Source organism: Halichoeres trimaculatus, unplaced genomic scaffold, assembly GCF_033239565.1.
Source record: "Halichoeres trimaculatus isolate MK-OKI-2021-1 unplaced genomic scaffold, fHalTri1.1 fHalTri1_scaffold_16, whole genome shotgun sequence".
Taxonomy (NCBI): domain Eukaryota; kingdom Metazoa; phylum Chordata; class Actinopteri; order Labriformes; family Labridae; genus Halichoeres; species Halichoeres trimaculatus.
In genome coordinates this window covers 24067805-24087022 of record NW_027437194.1, presented here as the reverse complement: position 1 = coordinate 24087022, position 19218 = coordinate 24067805, and the positions used below count along the sequence as shown (strand labels likewise).

At 39.7% G+C, this 19218-nt stretch overlaps 2 protein-coding genes across 3 annotated transcripts in view; both read left to right on the top strand.

The window, feature by feature from the left end:
* tnfrsfa (tumor necrosis factor receptor superfamily, member a) overlaps positions 1-2319 on the top strand; it is a 32672-nt gene extending 30353 nt beyond the window's left edge. The window contains exon 10 of the mRNA XM_074691072.1: positions 277-2319. Within this exon, the coding sequence (XP_074547173.1) occupies positions 277-578 (302 nt within the window). The 3' untranslated portion in view covers positions 579-2319. The remainder of the gene's footprint in view (positions 1-276) is intronic.
* Positions 2320-17084: 14765 nt separating this feature from the next.
* pnx (posterior neuron-specific homeobox) lies at positions 17085-19016 on the top strand. Of its 2 annotated transcripts, none has more exons than XM_074691045.1 (2): positions 17085-17637; positions 18503-19016. In XM_074691045.1, the coding sequence occupies exons 1-2, from the start codon at positions 17511-17513 to the stop codon at positions 18979-18981; spliced, it is 606 nt and encodes a 201-aa protein (XP_074547146.1). In that variant the 5' UTR covers positions 17085-17510; the 3' UTR covers positions 18982-19016. The 2 variants fall into 2 exon arrangements, 1 of the variants encoding a protein (XP_074547146.1); XR_012599738.1 differs by having other exon boundaries at positions 17566-17628; positions 18503-18533.
* Positions 19017-19218: the final 202 nt, after the last annotated feature.

Sequence of the window (19218 nt, the reverse complement as noted above, 5' to 3'; positions counted from 1 at the left end):
ATTGTTCAATAAAAGTGCAGAGAGCAAAAATAGACAAAACGAATAAATAAGATTAAACAGGAGAGGATAATCTATAAAAATGAGATTTTCAGCTTCCAAATCAGTTTTTTTCTTGATCATACTTCTCAGTGTTAGTTTACAAAGTTTGCTAGTTGTCTTGTAAAAAAAGTTCTCTGAAAACATCCTGAAACTGATTTAAAGATTTACCCAGATTTCAGCTGTGAAGTTTGCTATTTTTCGTTCAGTAATTTTAACTTCATCTGTCTGTTTTTCCAGGGTCTGAAAAATCCCTGAAGAAGAGCTTCGATCTGTTCGACAAGTACCTGGATGTCCGGATCCACAACAAGTTCTTCCGTTCCATCGGGGTCAGTGACAACCACATCCGTATTGCGGAGAACGACGCCCACAGCGACAAAGTGTATGAACTGCTGAAGAACTGGATGCAGCGGCAGGGACTCAAAGCCGACATCAACGACCTGCTGGACGCTCTGCTCAGCATGGACCAGAGGCGCTCCGCCGAGAGTATCGCCTCTGACGCCCTGCAGAAAGGCTTCTACCAGCACGCGGACACACCCTGAGGGAGCCGTGGAGGAAACTTGGAGCACAAAGACGCTAAAGGTGGACCATGTGTCTGACAAACAGGCTTACCTCTGTGTGGCCGGGTGGCCATTTTTTTCAGAAGCCAGTAGTTTAAAAAGAAAAACACAAAAAAGGGGAAAGTCGAGCCGGATTGATTGGAGCTCCTCGGATGTTGACTACTTGCCTAAATGAGAATGACTTAAACGTTTCTTTGTCTAATTGATCCACAAAGAAGATGAAAATAAAGAGCACAACAACATGAAGGTGTCCGAATGCAGTGACGGCTGCGTTTAAGCTACACGCAGCCAAATCCTGAAAGCTTAGACGTCTCCAGTCGCGTGTCGCTCATCTGGTTTCCACCAGAGTCTACAACACTAACCTGGAGACATGATTATACACTGGTTTGTAGGAGTGGCATTAAAAATGTCACTGATACAGGTGCACTGACCTCTGGCACATGTAGTATGTAAAACTACAATCATGCTTTAGTTATTGTTCGTTTGTTTCAAAGAGTTCATGATTGAGAGGAAAGTATTCGTTCTGAGCGGTCAAAGTCGCGCCTTACTAATCATAAACTTTTCCTTTTCAGTGCCATTTGATCCTCTAGCTTTATTGGGTTTAATGTTTATGATGATTGGATAATGTTTATGGAGCGTAGTGTTCAAACACGTCATTACTGGAGGGATGTTTTCACTCTTCTGTTCAACAAGCAACGTAATAGAAGGATTTCACAAGCTGTTTCTGTTGTAGTAACTGTTTATATTTTACAAAATGTTTCCGAATATGTCCAGGTCATTTTTATTTATTGTCATATTTATTGTAACAAATAATAATTATCTGTCATTATTTATACGTTGCCAAAAACACAGATAAAAAAAAGCAACAACCCTGTCAGGAAGGCACGTGTGCTCTGCCTCAGGGCGACATGACTGACATCCAAACTTTCAAGGTGTGGTTGAAATTTTAACGAATGAATCCTAGTGTAGCTCTCTGTTCCACACTGTCCATGTTACCTTTGTTTATTTCTTTTTTTTTCATCATGCTAAATGCAGAGATGGTCATTTCAGATTGAAGTTGAGATGACATCAGTCCATTAAATAGAGGATGTACCTGTCACTCATGTAAACCCAGTGACCAAACCGTCCTCGGGGTGCAGGTACAGATTGTTTGGTCTTGGTTAGACTCGGACAAGATGAAGGAAACAGTTTTTTCTGGATTTAAAAAAGAAAAGGAGCTTGAATTTATCCCCCTGTAATCTCCACATGTACATATGAAAGCCTCTCAGAGTGTGATGTATATACGCAGATTAACAATTGTTATGACTGTTGGCAGGAGAAACAGAAGCACAAACAGAGTTGTTATGTTCAGGTTGTGCCATTTAAAACTATTTGTTGCCCATGTTTCTGCAGTCTCCTGTAAATAAAGGAAAGAGTTACAGAGTTATATATTAATGCTGAAGAGAGATGCAGCAGTGCCGGCACTGCCATCTACTGACAGACAATGAAACTACAGCCTGCATCAATGCATAGGGATGCTGCACAGCCCTCAGACTGTTTCTCAGCTCTTTTCTGCATGTTTGGTTCACTCTCTTGTTTTTTAATTTTTTAAACACCTTCTGAGTTTTCACTTTTACATATTTCCGTTCAGTAAGCTTCTTCTGTTTCTATACAGAGTTCCTGCCTTAAAGCCATTTCTTCCCTTAGTAATTCTTTGCTTGTCATGGATTTCAGATATAAATTATGCAAATATGTCAAAGCTGTTTTTATGTAAAGTTCAAATAAATGTTTTGTACAGATCACCGAGTTTTAATTCTTTGACAACTCGTTTAACATTTCATGGAAAAATGAACACATTTTCCAGAGATCTGCTCATCAATCATTAATTTAAGTTATTTTCCTGATGCATTAATTATATTAACCTGTACAGTCATATAGACTTTGATGCAGCTAAAAAAAATGTTTAATCATGAAAAAGGATCTCAACAGATGAAGTTATCTGTTCACTTTGTGTCTTTCTTGAAAAAAATATCATCTGAACATTGTAAAAATGCTCAAAATGCTGAGCAGGAAACCCCAAACAAAAAAGTCCTATGATTTTTTTCTTTTTTTTTATTACTATAATTTCTGGTCATGCAATATACTTTCAGTTGACATCAAATTAAAGGGATATCTTCATGGTTGTTTTTTTTCTTTTTGAAGTGAGGCTTTGTAAAGAACAAGATAAAGGTGACATGCAGGAGATTCAGGTCTTACTTATTCCCTTTGTGAAGAAAGCACCAGAGAGCAGTAGCAGGTTAGAGATGGACTGATTGATATTTTGAGATTTTTGAAAAACTTAATTCAGAAAGGACAGGACTGTGGAAAGAAGGAGAGACTAGGAAGTTAAGAATGGGACAAGGGCCACAAGTAAGACTTACTTGAAGACAGCAGCCTCTGTGCATGGGCTTTGTGGCTCGAAGGAGTGTTGTGCTTTTTTTCACCTTTTTCAGTGAGGGACACTTTTTTCAGTGTCCCTCTGGTGCCTATGTAGTATCTTTACATGATTCACAGCTCAAAAGATCCCTATGGTGTTTTCCTGGTGTTTCAGAAAACCCTTGTCTCACCCTCTGTTTGAAACAATTTGTTGTAGCTGCTGTCTCTTTAAGGCTCCCAGCTCCACAAAACCCCTTCCCTCTGATTGGCTAGTCCTCTTGAGGCCTGCTGGGGGTGGAGCTATGGGCAGATCTTGGTGTTTTAGGCCTCGCCCCTCTAACATGTTACACGGTCCTTATATTAAGACATCATTTTATCAAGTCTCATTAAGATTTTATGATGAAGATGAGGAAAAAATGAACTCCTTTACTTTATTGTATTAAAAAAATTTTGTTACCTCAATAAACTAATCAAGTACATTTTATTACCCCGTTGGCTCATTTTTTTTAACAGAAGATAAATCAGGTGTCAATTTTTTCTTTGTTATATTTTGAAATTAGACATTTTATTGTCTTCTTTGGTGAATGAGGCTCATATTTAGTCTCATATGACAATTTGTACAAAACATAACATGAAAACTTTTGATTTCAGTTTTTGCAGTGCAGAGCGCACAGTTTTCTATTCCTCATCCTGGAGATCTCAGCCTTATATATATAAAAAAAAATGGACCACTCCTTTAAATTAGGTATCAGTTGTAGCTCATGTTTAGTTCCTTGCAGAAAAAGTGAGCATCTCCCTTCTCATCATCCTCAGCTCCTCATCGTTCCCCTTGACTGTCTTTATTCCCTGAGGACAGATGTCAGATGTGACTGAGGAGGTTTTGTTGGCTCTCTTCTTTTTCTTCCTCAGTGAAAGTATTTGTCTCTCTGTTATCACTCCTCCTTCTTCTCAGTCTCTGTCGCTTGTATTGGGGGTAAAAATTATTCCGAACTCTTTTCATCACTCCATCAAAGTAATAGAAGTGATCGTATTCATCATCGTCACTGTCTGCGTGTTCCCTGATGGATGCAGCTTCTTTCTTCTTCTCTCCTGTATCCTTAAGCGCACCGTCGGCAGGTTCCCCTGGGGTAAACAACTCTGATCTAGCTCCTGAATATCTCTCCACACAGCGTCTCCATCCAGCCTCAGTGCGATGGACTAATCCTCTGCAGGGTGGCATGTCTTCATGTGTCTGTGAATGAGAATGTTTCATCAGTGCTAAGAAAACTTAGATATCCTCTGTTTCTTAATTTTTTATACCTTAAATCTGGGAGTCATCCACACTTCACATAAAACTTCTCACAAAGCAGAACACTCTGGAAAAGGTATTACATTCTTACTCACTCTCAGAGGTGTCTGTGTAGCTGTGGTTGTTTGTGTCTGTGTTGTTGTGAGTCCATCTTCAGATTCTTTCTCTTCTCTGTCTTCTCCCTCATTCTCCGGCCTCCTGGTTGCAGCTTCTTTTCCTCTGAGGAGTTTAAATGAGAAGGCCTCTCTCATCCTGAGGCCTGAGTGTGACTCCTCAGCTGTAGTTTTTACATTAATCTGAGCTCTGCATGTTATAAACCCCGTCTGGTCGTGCGTGTTGAAGTCTTGATGCATCGTGGTTGTACTCTGCGGTTTGTCTGAGCGGTGTTGATTGAGTCGTCTTGATGTCGTCTCTTTTATCTCCGTGTTTATCTCTCTGTGCTTGGTCTCTAACTGGCTCATTGTGATGGAGGGAGGTGAGGGGATGACTGGTTCCTCTGATGCATCTTGTTTTCTATGATTTATGCTCGTATTGTTACTTGGAGCCTTGTTTGTCTCGGTCAGCTGGATCCTCTCTGCTGTCCCTCTGACCTCTTTCTCAGTTTCTGCAGACTCTGTCGTATCTTTATCTGCTTTTCTTTCCTTCCTCACTGCATACATTTCTAATAAAGAGAGGATTTCTCTCAGGTGTTTACATCCAGAGTTCTGTGCTTCAGTAATAAAGTTTTCAGCTTTAGGTGGAGGGTCATTCGGCCCCTTCATGGCTTTATTTACTGTTTCCAGCTCCACGTCTGCATCCACAATAACTTTTCTTTCTGTTTGTGTCGCCTGCTCTGCGTCTGGAAGGAGGAATCTGATTAAAATATCATCTCCCACCTCACTAAGCATTTCTCTGTCATCATTATTATCTGTTTTATGTGTAAATCCTGCTTGTAGCCGGTATGTTAATCTCTCCTGGTTTCCATTTTCAATATTTTTATGTGATCGCTCCGCTGCACTCTCCCCCTGTGGGCTCTGCAGCTCGGCTTGTTTTGTGATTATCTTCCTGCTGAATTTCTCTTTATTATCATCAGGAGCAACCTTTATGTTATACTGAGGGTTATTTATGGATTCTGGCTTCTCTCTGGGTGCCAACAAGAGTTTCCTCTTTATATAAAATCCATCATCATCATCATATGCACTGGACGCTTTTAAAGATTGCTGCCTCTGAACGCTGCTCTGCAACAAGAAGCTCAAACGCTCTCTTTCCTTCATCCCTCTGCCAGTCTCCTTCTGTTTCTGTGACTGTGCTCTTTCTGAGGAGTACAGAGCAGCAGCTTTAAAAGTGTCATATCGATTGAGGGAACCTTTTGAATTCGGCTGTCCATCATGCTCCTTGAGAACTTGAGAGCCCATTGCCTGCTTTCTGCTCTCCGTTTCTCTCATTTGTCCTTTCACACTCTGATTCTTGGAAGTTTTCTTGATGGACGGCACTCCTTTGCCTTTACCCTCTTTAAAACAGCAGGAAATAACCACCGTTTCAGCAGCACCGTATCTCTTTGTCAGCACTTTCTGCAGCCAAACACTCATGGCAGGCTCCCAGTTTTTGGACTTCTCCAGCAGAAAGGCCTTAAAACTGCAGCCTGAGGCGGCTGAGTGATGCCGCAGAAACCATGCAGACGCTGAATATGGGAAAGCTTTTATCAGCCTCATTGGAATACCACCGGTCTCATCCACAACACGCTGATCTGTCAATGTTGAAACACTTTTCCTCTTTGCACACAGGAGAGAAACAACCTGGAGAGACAAGAGAGGGTGGAATAGTTTCAACAGCCTCTAGAAAAAGTCATGAGTCACAGTTTAACAAGAACATTTAAAGCACGCTGCTCCATTCATGTGAGAACTCTAATCCCTGCTCGTGGCTTCACTCCAGGGACCCAGGGGTCTCTCCGTTAGCCTTACAGCTCAGACTACTCAAAACATCTCCATAAAACTATCAGACAACTGCCTCCAGATTCACTACAAATGTAGATGCTCTCCAGAGTTTGAGTGCTTCTAATCTTCATTTAATGCAATCAGCTCAGTTGTGCCCCTCATTGTGCACGGTGTGACTCTGCACCTTGAAAGTATCAAGACCCATTCATTTTTACAAAATCAGCCACATAAAGTTTGAATAAATAAAGAAATGAGCAAAACATTTAGAACCCAGATGACATGTCTCTTTCTGCTATTAGCTAAACATTTAATCACTGGCTCTGATTGGGATGCCCCGACTCTTTGAGCAAGCCTCTATCCCAAATTGACTCTTCGCTCATTTTATGCTTCATTTAAAAGAAGCCCAATATGAAGGGGTCAGTTTTGGCTGCTTCAAAAAAGGAGCCCAAAATGAAAAGGAAAATTTAGGCTACCACTTTCAAAAGTTGCCCAAATTTACCACTTCATTTCGGGCTACCTTTTGAAGTCCAAGCCCAATCCAAACCTAGTCTCATCCGAACCACATCCAAATCTAATCTGGATTTCTGGTCCAAACCTAATCCAAACCTATTCAAATGACTGGTCCAAAACTAATCCAAAGTTTATCCAGACGTCTAGTCCGAACCTAATCTGAATTTTATCCAGATGACCAGTGTGAAACTAATCCTGATTTCCAGTCCAAACCCAATCTAAACCCAGTCTGAATGTCTGGTCCAAACTACATCCAAATTTAATTTGGACCACTGGTCTGAATCTTGACTGTATGTCAAGTCAAACCCAATCCAAACTTTATCCAGACGTCTAGATCCGAACATAAACAAAAAATAATCCAGATTTAACTCAATCTTTAAGAGTTAACTCAATCTTAATCTAATTAGAATTTGTAATCTGTTCTGAACCCAATCTGAACCCTCTCTGAATGTCCAGTCTGAACCCAGTCCAAACCTAATCCTGACATCTGGTCCAAACCTAATCCAAACCTTATCAGAATGTCCAGTCTGAACCAAAATTGAACCCAATCCTGACCTCCAGTCTGAAACCTATCCAAACATCATCCACACATCTGGTTAGAACCCAATCCGAACCTTATGCGAATATCAGGTCCTAACCTAATCGAAACCTTATCCAAACGTCTGGTCCTTTCATAATTAGAACCTTATCCAAATGTCCAGTCCAAATTAGATCTGAGCGTCATCTGGATTTCTGGTCTGTACATAATCTAAACCTTATCCAGACATTTTATCCAAACCTTAACCATATCTTATCTGGACATCTGGTCTGAATTTGATCTTACCTAACGGAACCTGATCCGGACCTTGGGTCTGAACCACATTTGGAACCTAACTTGAACGTCTGGTTTGAACCCATTCAGAACCTAATACAAATGTCCCGATTTAACCTAATCAGAACCTTATCAGGACATCAGACTGGGATGTTGCTGTTTGTGTTAGACTCTCATATAACTCTTTAAACTCATTATTTTCATAGATATTCCTCTCATTTTATCCTTTATTTATTAATTCATCAAGTCATTCAGCCATTTAAACTTTCTAAATGCATTTATCAATTCCAGTGATTCATCCATTTATTTCTCTTTATCAAAAAGTTAACAGCAGCCTTTTTCAGCATTTTGCATTTGGCAGTTTAGCGCAAGCTTTTTAACAATTCATCCAACCCTAGTTAGACATATTTCATTCATTCATCTTTAGCATTCTGCATTCAGCAGTTCAGCGTCAGCTGCTTTAGCCTTTTGCATTCATAACGCGATTTCGTCAGAAATTGCAATTTTAGTTTAAACAAGCTGTTCACAAATCATTCAAATTAAGATTTTATTTCAATTAATGTTTTTGTGTTTTTGCCAAAACCTTGTATAGCTGCCCATTAACATGCTTTATTTTTAAAGCAAAAATAAATGCCTACAGCTAAAAAGTCACCCTGTAGGTTTCTAAATGTAAACACAGGGATGAAAGCTTTTAGTGCAGCAATAGCATGTCTAATAACTCTTAAAGAAAAAATTCATACCAGAGCTGGAGTTTGGTTCCAGAGGATTATTTCTTTAAACTTCTGCTCAGACAAACGACCTCTCTGACCATCACAGAGCATCAGGTGGAAGAGGGAAGTCTTTAGTCTGTGCACACTGCAGCTTCCACCATGGAGATGAAGTATCTTCAGTCCACTGAGAGGACTGCATAAAGTCCAGTTCTCCATGAGCCCGTCTCTGAGGGGACTCAGGTCAGAGACCAGCAGAGACAGCAGCAGTAGCCACAGCCTCATGGTGTTCAGAGAGAGAGCGACTGTAGGAAGCATGAAACAGACAGAAATGATCTTATCTTTACAGCTGTTTGCTCGTGTTGCTTTGAATATGCAAACACTGTGAATTAAGGCTCAGAGCTATTTAACAAAGTGCTGCCATAACAAAGAGGGACATTAAATAATGTAACAGTAAGTTCAACAGGAGCACTGTGATCATATTTTATGACTGTGATCATTGTGTAATGTCTACAAAGGTGAAAAACTGTATTTTAAAAAACAGTTTAAAAGACAAGTTCATATTCTAAATGTATCTTTTTATTCATACTTTCATCAAACTACAAAACTAACTGACACTAGATTAAGAGATTATATTTATCGAGGGGAAATAACAGAATCTGACGAACCTGTAACTTTCTCTGTTTCGACTTCAAACCGATGATTTCAAACTGGTATGAGTCTCTTTGAAAGAGATGCTGGGCTGATGTGGACAGAGTCCACATTGTCCCTGCTCTTTATAGATGCTCTAACAGTTTTATATGACCCTGAGCTAACCGTGCTAACTGTTCTTTGCATATAATCAGACCTGCAAACCTCTCTGAGGTCAAGTCAGGATGAGTCTCATTCAGCTAGCCGACGTTGAAGCAGCAGGTAAGAGTTTAAGCTTTTCTTTAGACCTAGAGTTTAAAAAGTGCTTAAATTCATCTGTTGTTAAGCAGTGACTGTGTTTTATGTGCAGAGAGGGATGATTTCTGGATACGGCACAATCATGGCCAACTCTTTGTCATAGACCTATCACTGTAGGGGTTTTATAGATCAGTTGTTCTCACAGTGATAAGAAAACATATTAATGCTAGAACCATGAAGATTTCAGGGTTTTTTGTGCATGTTCATTCAGCTTGTGAGCTAAAACTACACTTTAAACTTCTGCCAGAGATAAGATAAATTTAATAAAAGATATACCAAGAGGTTAACAAAGGAAATATGTATGTTTAATTCATTGTCACACCGCTTCATAATCGTTATTAAAAACAGTATGCTTCCCATTCATTTCCCCATCATAAAAAAAGTTAACTTTTTATGATCTCAGCTCCACTTTCCACCAAGTCAACTACAGAATTAAACAAAACAGAATAAAGCCAGAGCCTAATTAAGTATCATTTCTTGTGTTTTGACACCCAAAGACCAGACATTAATCTAAAAAAAAAAAAAGAAAAAAAAATATTCAAATGCAACAGTGTTTGGGTGAACACCGAAAAAATTAAATATTCAAGCTCTAAAAATTATTCCAGATCTTTAGAGACTTGCTGAAACGGTGAGGTCATCACATAAGGATTTCCTGAGTGTTAATTGACACGTTGGAGGGGCAGGCCTCAAACACCAAGGCCCATACCTCGGCCCTAGGACAGGCCTCCAGGGGGCTGGCCAATGAGAGGAAAGGGGGTTTATGGAACAGGGAGCCTTAAAGAGACAGCAGCTAAAGAAGTGTTTCAGACAGGGTCTGGAATAAGGGTTTTCTAAAACATCAGTGTGAGAAAAATCAAGGTTTTTTTAAGCAGTAAATCATGTCAAGATGCTAAGGGGGCACCAGAGGGACCAATAAGGAGTGAAAATGCACAATACCCCATCTTTAATGTCCAGAGTTTGTTGCTTTGAGCAGCAGCCTTGCCTCTGAAGTTAACTGATCAGTTAGCTACAGAGGCAAGGTAACTCTAGTTACTTGTTAGTGAGCAGCTCTACTGCCTCCACCTGCTAAATGATGGTACTGAAAATTCATTTATATCAATAGCTGAGGACAAACTGTAAATTGGCCTTGAATGCAAATGCAATTAAATGTCAAATACTTAATTTTTTTTAAATCACAGCCTAATTGGCCGTAAGAAAATGGGAAACACCAACACCACCTGCCAAATGAGCAACTACAGTAGAAGAAACGTGCGTGTGTTCGTCAGAGACAAAGCTCTGGAGATGGACGCCTTCATCGTGTCTCAGTCTGGAGCCGATAAAGAGAAGAGTTTGTCCGAACTCCCTGCTGATAAAAAGTTCACCTTCAGGGAAGACGCCGCATGTGTGCGTGTGCTGGCCTCTCAGACCCAGGATGTGCCGTGGGACCCTCAGCACTTCCTGTCTGTGTTTGTGGAGGACGAAGATGATGAGACCATATGTGACAAGATGATTATGAACAACATGGCGCTGAGGGCTCCCATTACTGTGCTGCTCTATGACGTGTAGATGGAGACCATCTTTCTCTGCACTCAGACAGACAGACGGAGGATCTCATCGTGCTGCTGTTGAGAGTAAATCTAAATAAACATGTTAAACTTTGTTGCTGTTGTCTCTTGCTTTGCATGTCTCCTTACATTCATACATTCACATTAATGTCTCCCACGTGTTGCTGCTACATTATGAGAACTGGGGGATCCAGAGTTTTCAGAGACTGATTTATGCTTTAATGACTTTGGGGTTCAAGGAGACCAGCTCCAACTCTTTTCACACACCTCTGATATTTTAAAGTCTCATCTTCCTCCTTCTCCCTCACATGGCTCTAAAAATTAAAATATGGAAATTGTCGCCTGTCACTGATAGTGTTGTTTGCTTTTGTGGCTCATAAAGAGAGACACTATCATTTATTACAAACTCCTGGAACTTCTCTTCCAGGTACTGAATGGTTCCTGTGTCCCACTGTTTGTGTTTCCACTGTGGGCCAAGGACCCAGGTGGATTATTTGAATCAGGCCAGTGATGTGTGTAGAAATAAAATATAAAAAAAATTGCAACACACTGCCAGACCAGTAGAGGGCAGTAAGAAAGAGGCAATGGCCATTCAGCAAAGAAGCTGAAGACAAAGGTTGAAGAGGTTGATAAGTAACCCCAGAACTAAATTTATCGCTTGTTTATGCAGTCACATAGCACCTTTAGTTTGCTCTTACAAGATTCAGAATTCAAATTTAAGATCCAACCCAAAGAAAAAGATTTCATTGCATTTTAAAAGATTTGGTTTTGGTTCTTATTACAACATCATCATCTCCCCTGTAATCTTGTTTAGGACCAGACTTTCCCAGAGCTCATTAGTAAAGTTTCATAACACTAAATGAGCGCATTATCAACAAAATGAATTGATTAAAGCCTCCAAAAACTCAAAGGGACGTACTCAGAATTTTCTGGCAGCTCTAAGATGTTAAAGGACCTCCTGCTAAGCATGCTGGATCCAGTTTAATTATTTTTGGATGACGCTCAAGGCTTCACTTTCACTCACTCAGATGCCTCAATACTACAGTGTTGAGTTTTTTCCTGTCTGCAAATATCCACCATTTTTGAACTGCAGTTCTCGATTTTATTTTGAACACTGTTTACTATTTCACTGAGTATTTAAAGAATGTGAAAGAAGAAGCAGGTAACACTGCCTGTGTGTGAATTTAAGAAATATTAGAACACCACAGTTTCAGTTTTAACTGCTATAAAAGCTGAAGCGTTGAGCTTTTTCTTGACAGCCGGGTGGATGTGATCCACTCTTTGACCAGCAGATGGCAGTAACCACTAACCAGAAAAAAATCAACTGTATGGACTTCAACTCGCCATGTGTGCTGACAGAATAAAACTTGGATTCTCTCATCTTCACCAGCCGTGCAAACAAATCCATGAACAGGTAGTTCCGTCAATATTTACTCCTAAATGTCTCGTCCTAAATGCAAGAATGTTTGGAATTAATAACAGCTTTTCTTTGGAGAAGAAGCTCAGAGTTTGATCTGGACAAGCCTGTTCCTGCTCTTATGTGGAAAAAAAAAATCTACATTTTTCATGTTTCATCATGTTTTGTTTTATTTCCAATAAAACAAAACACAAGATAACAAAAATATCTATCATGATACAACATCATTGATGAGATGAATTGCACAGCTTTCCTCCTCAACCCACATCATGCCCCCCCACCCACCCCCCAATAAATATATAAAAATAAATAAGTAAATAAATGAATAAATTTAAATTTAAAAAAATGGGAAAAGAGAAAAAAAAGAAAGAGTAAAACATTTCTGTTTTCTGGTCAAACTTCCTGTTTTATTTTGAAGTTCTTGCTCCCTGTGTCTAGTAGTGTGTTGCCCTCCTCCTTGACTGAACTCATTAGTTTCCCCTGTGTACATGTAATACTTTTCTTCTTTTTGTGTAGTTTTCTTTATTTTGTCAATTTGACTTAATGTTGACAAATTTAATTGAGATTGTTTGCACATGGGAACTCCTCTTAGTTGTTTGGCTTAACATGAAAATTTGTTGCTTAAAACAACCTGCAGACTGTTTTACGATCGTATAACTTCATCACTCTGAATGTTTTCAAAACATCAGTGAACTACAAATACAAAAACTGCGTACTTTTTTAAACGTAGAAAAAGAGTTTGACTGTTTTGTTCCTGAAATGATGTTGCTGTTTCAGCATGTGCCCCATGTACAGAGATATGGTCCTCATCCCAGAGCTCACCAGCTCAGCTGCCACGGCCATTATCTGTGTATTTCTCTTTCCCCCCACTGAAAACATTTGGATCATCGTTAAACGAAAAACAGAACAAAGGAGACCGTGAAGCGTTGAGCAGCTAAAAATCCTCTATCAGGACTGAATTGGAAGTTTCTTTTAAAGTTCAACTCTTGTGGTTAACTAACATTTATAGAGAGATGCTCAAAGCAGATTTGATGACAAATGAAACATGTTGCCAGCATCAAATCCAGATTGGACAGATGATCTCCAGAAATTAGAAACTTCTGGACCATTTTCTTTGTGCTGTTTTCACGTAGATATATCAATTTGAAGCCTAAATCTTGTTGTCAATTCTTTTGATCAAATATGTAGTTGTGGTCTAGAGGCAAAGCCTGTGAGGATCCAGGGAGGGGATTTCTTGGCACTGATGTTTTTATCCTCCTGCCTGTTTTTTGGATGTGTAAATGTCTGCCACACTCTTTAACATTTCCATTCAGTGTTTACGGCGTTGGAGGTAAATAAACGGCTTTGAGATGACGTGAGACCACCCCTTACATGTTCTGAAAGTCAAACAGTGTTTTAAAGTTTGTGGGGGCCGTTCAGCTCCAGTGAGGACGAGTCAAATACAAAAGCAAAGTATGCCGGCAGACAGACCACAAAGAGCAGGGGAATGCCGAGAGCTCCCTTGGGTGTCGCCATAAATGCCTCAGAGCCATTGTAAAGAGAATAATAGTTGTGTTTTCTCCTCCTCTTTCCTCCTGCAGAGAGAAACATCTGTGACGTTAAGATTGTGTTTGGAAGAAATAAGGAGGTGAAGGAACAGCATCTTTTTTATGCTTGTTTCATGGATATTTTTACCTCAAATATCAAAACCATGTTGAGTTAATATCAAGAATCCCCAGTTCTTTATTAGTTGAGATGTTGTGGAAAATGTCAAAAAAAAACACACATTGATAGTTTGTTAATAACTTAAAGTCTACATGTTTTTTGTTTTGTTTTTCAAAAAAGGTAATGGACAACAAACCAAATGTTAAACTAAACCTTTTTGATCAATTTATGAAAAAAGTATGTGCTAACTTCAAATATGATGCCAGCAATACGTTTTATAAAACTAAGGCCAAAACAACACAACAACACAACACAACACAAGAACTGCTGTCTGAGCCCTTCAAAGGGGAAGATAGGGAAAGGTTCATTGTTCTACGCATGGGCTTAAACTCTCATCCAGAAATCGTTGTTTGTGATCAGTTTGTTGCTGCGTGAACAAACACATGTGTAAACTGTAGTGTGCAAAGAAAAACCATATACAGTATGAACAATGATCCAGAGGTGAAGAGGAAAGACAGGTTGTTTGTTTAGTCTGCAGACCAAACAACCTGCATCAGATGAGATGAACTTAATCAACACACTAACACCTGTCTGTGACTTGTGCAGAGGAAGTGACCATCATGAATAACTTCACTACACACACTCACAAATACTAACCAGAGCATACGCATGCAGAGAGGACTGTGGGTGGGTGCTAACCCTCTGCTAAGAAGATGAAGTGGTCTGTGAAAAGGACAAAGGAATTTGTCTAAAGGTAGCTCAGATAGGTTCCTTGGTAAAAATAAATAAATAAATAAATGAATAAATAAATAAATAAATAAATAAATAAATAAATAAATAAATAAATAAATAAATAAATGAAAAATAAATAAATAAAATAAAATAAATAATTATATATTATTATATATTATATATAATTATATATTATATCATAAGGATTTTAACACTTGGCACATTTAGGTTTCAGTTGTTTTTTCTTGAATTGTCAAAACAGTCATAAAACCAATGAGATATCTGCAATGTCATTAAGATACTCTATATACCACAGAGAAGGGCCAGAAGAGAAGTCAAGTCTAGACCTCAACCCCATCCAGCAGAAAAGGTTGAGTTGGAAAGTAAAGTAGACAGATTTGTTGAACATTCTAAGGAAAGCGTTTGTCTTGAGCTGCAGAAAACATGAGATAGCATTTGTATTGAAGTTCTTAGGAAACATGGTGACACTTATCCAGTGACATGTGCTGCTTTAACTGAAAAAGGTGGACAAACCAAATATTGAAGTTGCAAGTAGATAAAAAACAGACTCACTTCATCTGATGTTTGTTGTGATCAGAGCAACCATCTTCGTGTTTGATAATCTTGATTGAAGGCAAAAGGGGCAAAACTTTCAGATCTGTCAGGTGTTCCAACAATTTTGGCCACCAATGCAGCTTATTTAAACTTTAACTCTCTAAAGTTACTGGACTGCACTGATATAAATAACTAACATATCTTTAAATGTTACTTCTTCGAATAAAAACCTTGAACTAAAATTATCTTCAAAATATGGAGACTTTACCTTCAAAAATCAACATGAAGATGGAAAACTGTTGATTCAGGGACTATTTCATCAAACTGACCTCAGGCTGAAGCATCTTTCTGTAGAGGTATTAAAGTCAAGCATATTTCCAACTCCTGGAACTCCTGACACAAGGACCCTGCCTCCTCAGGTTTGGAGAGGACACAGAAGTCCCGGTGTAACTACTGTCCTGTATCTGTTTAAAAGGTGATGAATTAATACTGTGAATTATTACTCCTAAACACATCATGAGACTAAATAAGCTGCTGCTTGGACATAAAGAGAAGTCACAGGAGGAGGAATGTCAGAGAACATCCAAACATGTTGTGTATTTTTTTTCTTTAACATCCACTTCCTGTCTCTGTCTCCATCATTTCTTCATCACTCCATCCTCTATCTCCTCCACCACCCTTAGTGTCTCCATGTCCCCTGCTCCTCTGAACAAAGCCTAGGGTCACAGAGGGTCAAACCCACTGGTGACATCTGCTAATTGTCCTGATGCTCCTGCCTCTCTGCTCTGCTCAATACCAGCCGCTCTGCAGGAGTCAGTGCAGCCACAGCTGCCTCCTTCAGCAGGAGCCTCCACAGGACCACCGACCCCCCCACACCAGACCCCACTGAACCCCCCTGGATCCTCCTTTACCCTGTGAGGAGCACTCACTGGGAGCATTAACAAACTATAAGAAATAATGTGGGTTTAAAGACGCGACTGTTACAGGAATTGTGGAGGTAATGGAGCCATTAGAGGCAGATTAAACCAGTTTTTCTCTTTTATTTCCATAAATCCTTTCATGACCCCTGAAAATGTATCCATAGTTTCTTCAGAGGTTCTGACGGATGGGATTGGATCTTCTTATTTCCTTAAGACAGTTTAACTTAGCTCCAAAGGCATCCTGATCATAATACGGTCTTTTATTACCTCTATACCTTATTTTCTTCGCCTGCCAGCAGTTTTGACGTTTTGAGGAATGATGACTTACCTCTATGTCTGACAAATGTATTCTGAATATTCTGTGAGCTTATTCCAGCTCTTTATCAGAGCCACATGATGTTAAAAACTGTGACAATTAACTGTTTCATCACTGCTGCTTCTGTTTAGTATAATGTAATGGAAACATATGAATCTAAATCCTTCCTCCTATAAACTCATCCAAACACACATTTGGTGCCTTTAAACTATGAGTGCTGCAAGTTTCAGTGAGTTGTGATGATTGAAGCAGAGTGTGTCTGCACAGCAGGACTCCAACAGATGTGACACCTCAGGGCTTCTACGGTACATGTTTATATGGCCGAAACTTTATATTTCATGCTTCCTTTACTGAACTAAATAGTTTAAATACGATAGTTTACAAAAGAAAGTCTGATATTTAAATTGATGTGCTCTTTTGTTTTACAGTCTCTTGTGGTCACTTAATGGATCCAAACTTACTTTATTTTTCATGTTAAAATTACGTTATGTTTGATATGTGAGATCAAGTAATGATGTCTGTACTACATGCTGAATTACTGAATGTGTGAAGTCATCTTGAGCCATGTCCTGCAAGAATGCCCAGGTTTGATTTGTTCCCTACTTATGAAGAGTTAAAGCGAGCCTTCAGGCTGTAGCTGATCCATGAACAGATCCACTCTGAGTCCATCCTTCATGAGGAACCTGAAACGATCAGATGGCCTCTCATAAACCTGTTTGTGGCTTCTAATTAAACTGCAGTGCTTTGTGGGTCCTCTGCTGCACTCAAACAGGACAAATGGCGCTTTGGAAACGAGGAACCAGCGTAAAAAGCGCAAACTTTCCCTTTGATGAGTCCATCAATTAGCATCACAAGAGAGCTTCACGTGTCCGAGCGGCGTAAAATCAAGCATTAGCAAATAATGACAAGCAGCGGCACAAAGAGGAACACGAAGAAGAAGAAAAGGGGCACATTTTAACCAGCTGCCCTGCAATAAATAACCCGCTCTGTGCCCCCCCAGCTGAGCGCGCGCATTTCCATTTTGAAGTGTCCACGCGGGGGTCCCACGGACTGTGCGTGCGCGAGGCAGGAATTGTTCCTGCAGCTTCATTTGGAAAACTATTAATGAAATGTTAATGTGCAGGCAGCAGGCGTGTGCGGAGCCAGGGGATATAAACCCGGAGGAGGAGAGGGGACTCAGACACTGACCTGCGTCCAGATCCACGGAGAGCTGACATGCAGCCTGCAGACAAACTTCCTCTGACCCACAGGACGCCTTTCTCCGTGGAGGACATCCTGGATCCAAACAAGTTTACTAAGAGGAGAGCCTGTGCTGGGGATGCAGAAACAACAGGTGAGAGAAGTTAACTTTACGAGTTTGGAAATTCGGATAAATAATTTATAAAATCACTTTTTCTAACTCTTCTGAAACAATCCGGTCCTCATCTGTATCGTTTTTCTGCTGATAAACCTAAAAAGTTATTTCTAGAATCCAGATAATAGCATTTTACTGTAAACATTAAAAAATAAGCATTTTTAATTTTTCAAAATGAAAAATATATATATACATTCGCAGAGAATATGGAAAGTTTTATATTTTGTCTCACAAAGCAAATAATTCCAGCAGGAAAAAGATTTATTACATCTGACTTCTTAAATTAAAACTCCCGTGTTTATACTGGTGCCTGTAATTTACTTCTTATCTCGTTGCTTATTGTGTCATGTTAAAAAAAATGTCATTTGTTCTCAATATTTTCCAAAACAAATAGTTAACCATCTTATCTGATGCCTACCCTCCAAAGGTAGCTTTGATTACCAGAGACACTAGCCAAATCAAGAAAGTCAGTCTTGCTGACATTTTTGTTTCCTTTTGTTGGTCAAAAAGGAAGTGGCAAAATAAATTTCTAGCCTGCTTCATCGCCACTTAAAATCTCTTCACAGGAGCTTTAAACATTCATCATAGGGTAGGTGTCAACAGCGCTCTGCAGAAACTAAGTTTTGTTTTCCACTTAAAAGAAGTAGTGAGATTTTGACACATTTATAAAACAAGATGGGAAAACTGATACTACCCAAAACATTTCTGACAGAAGCTTTAACAAAAAGAGTCCAAAAAGAGATAAACAAAAACAAATGCTCAGAAACTTTTAAGAAATACAGAGAAGAACATTTCCTCACTAAAAGTTTTATAAATTCTCATGTTGAAGTATAATTTTTTTCTTTCTCCTTAGTATTTCCACCCAGAGATGAACCCAGAGAGCAGCAGCATCTTCCTGCAAGTGGGGTCAGCAGCCCAGTTGAGGAGGAAGAGGAGGAGGAGGAAGAGACTCAGTGCTCAACAAAGTTACAGAGGTCTAAATCAAAACGCCGTCGTATCCGCACTGCCTTCACGCTGCAGCAGCTGCAGGTCCTTGAACACAGCTTCCACAGGTGTCACTACCTGTCGGTGCTGGAGCGGCACAGCATCGCCGCTGCACTGCGCCTCTCAGAGACTCAGGTGAAGATCTGGTTCCAGAACAGGCGCACAAAGTGGAAGAAGGAGCAGCAGCTGGGTACAGAGGTCCAGGAGGAGCACGGCTTCACATCTTCACCATCCTTCTCCTCTCATCCTCCTCTCTGCTCCTCCCTGAGCTTCAATCCTCTGTTCCCAGCCCCAGTCCACGTGTACCAGCCTCTGCCGCTGCTGCCGTACCAGCGCTACTATGCATGATGGGAAAATCTGCAAGATGATCAAACATAGCAAACCAACGGGCAGCCACAAAGAAGAGCTGCAAAAGACTGAGACTAAAATATTTTCTGACATGATATAAATTATTGTAATAAGCAAAGGCATTTTGATCCTGTAATATATAACTTTAAAATATTTTCTCTGTTGAAGGTTACAGTATTTTTGCTGCTCATGTTGACATTAAATTTGAATTTTTAAAATAATGAATAAAGATATTTT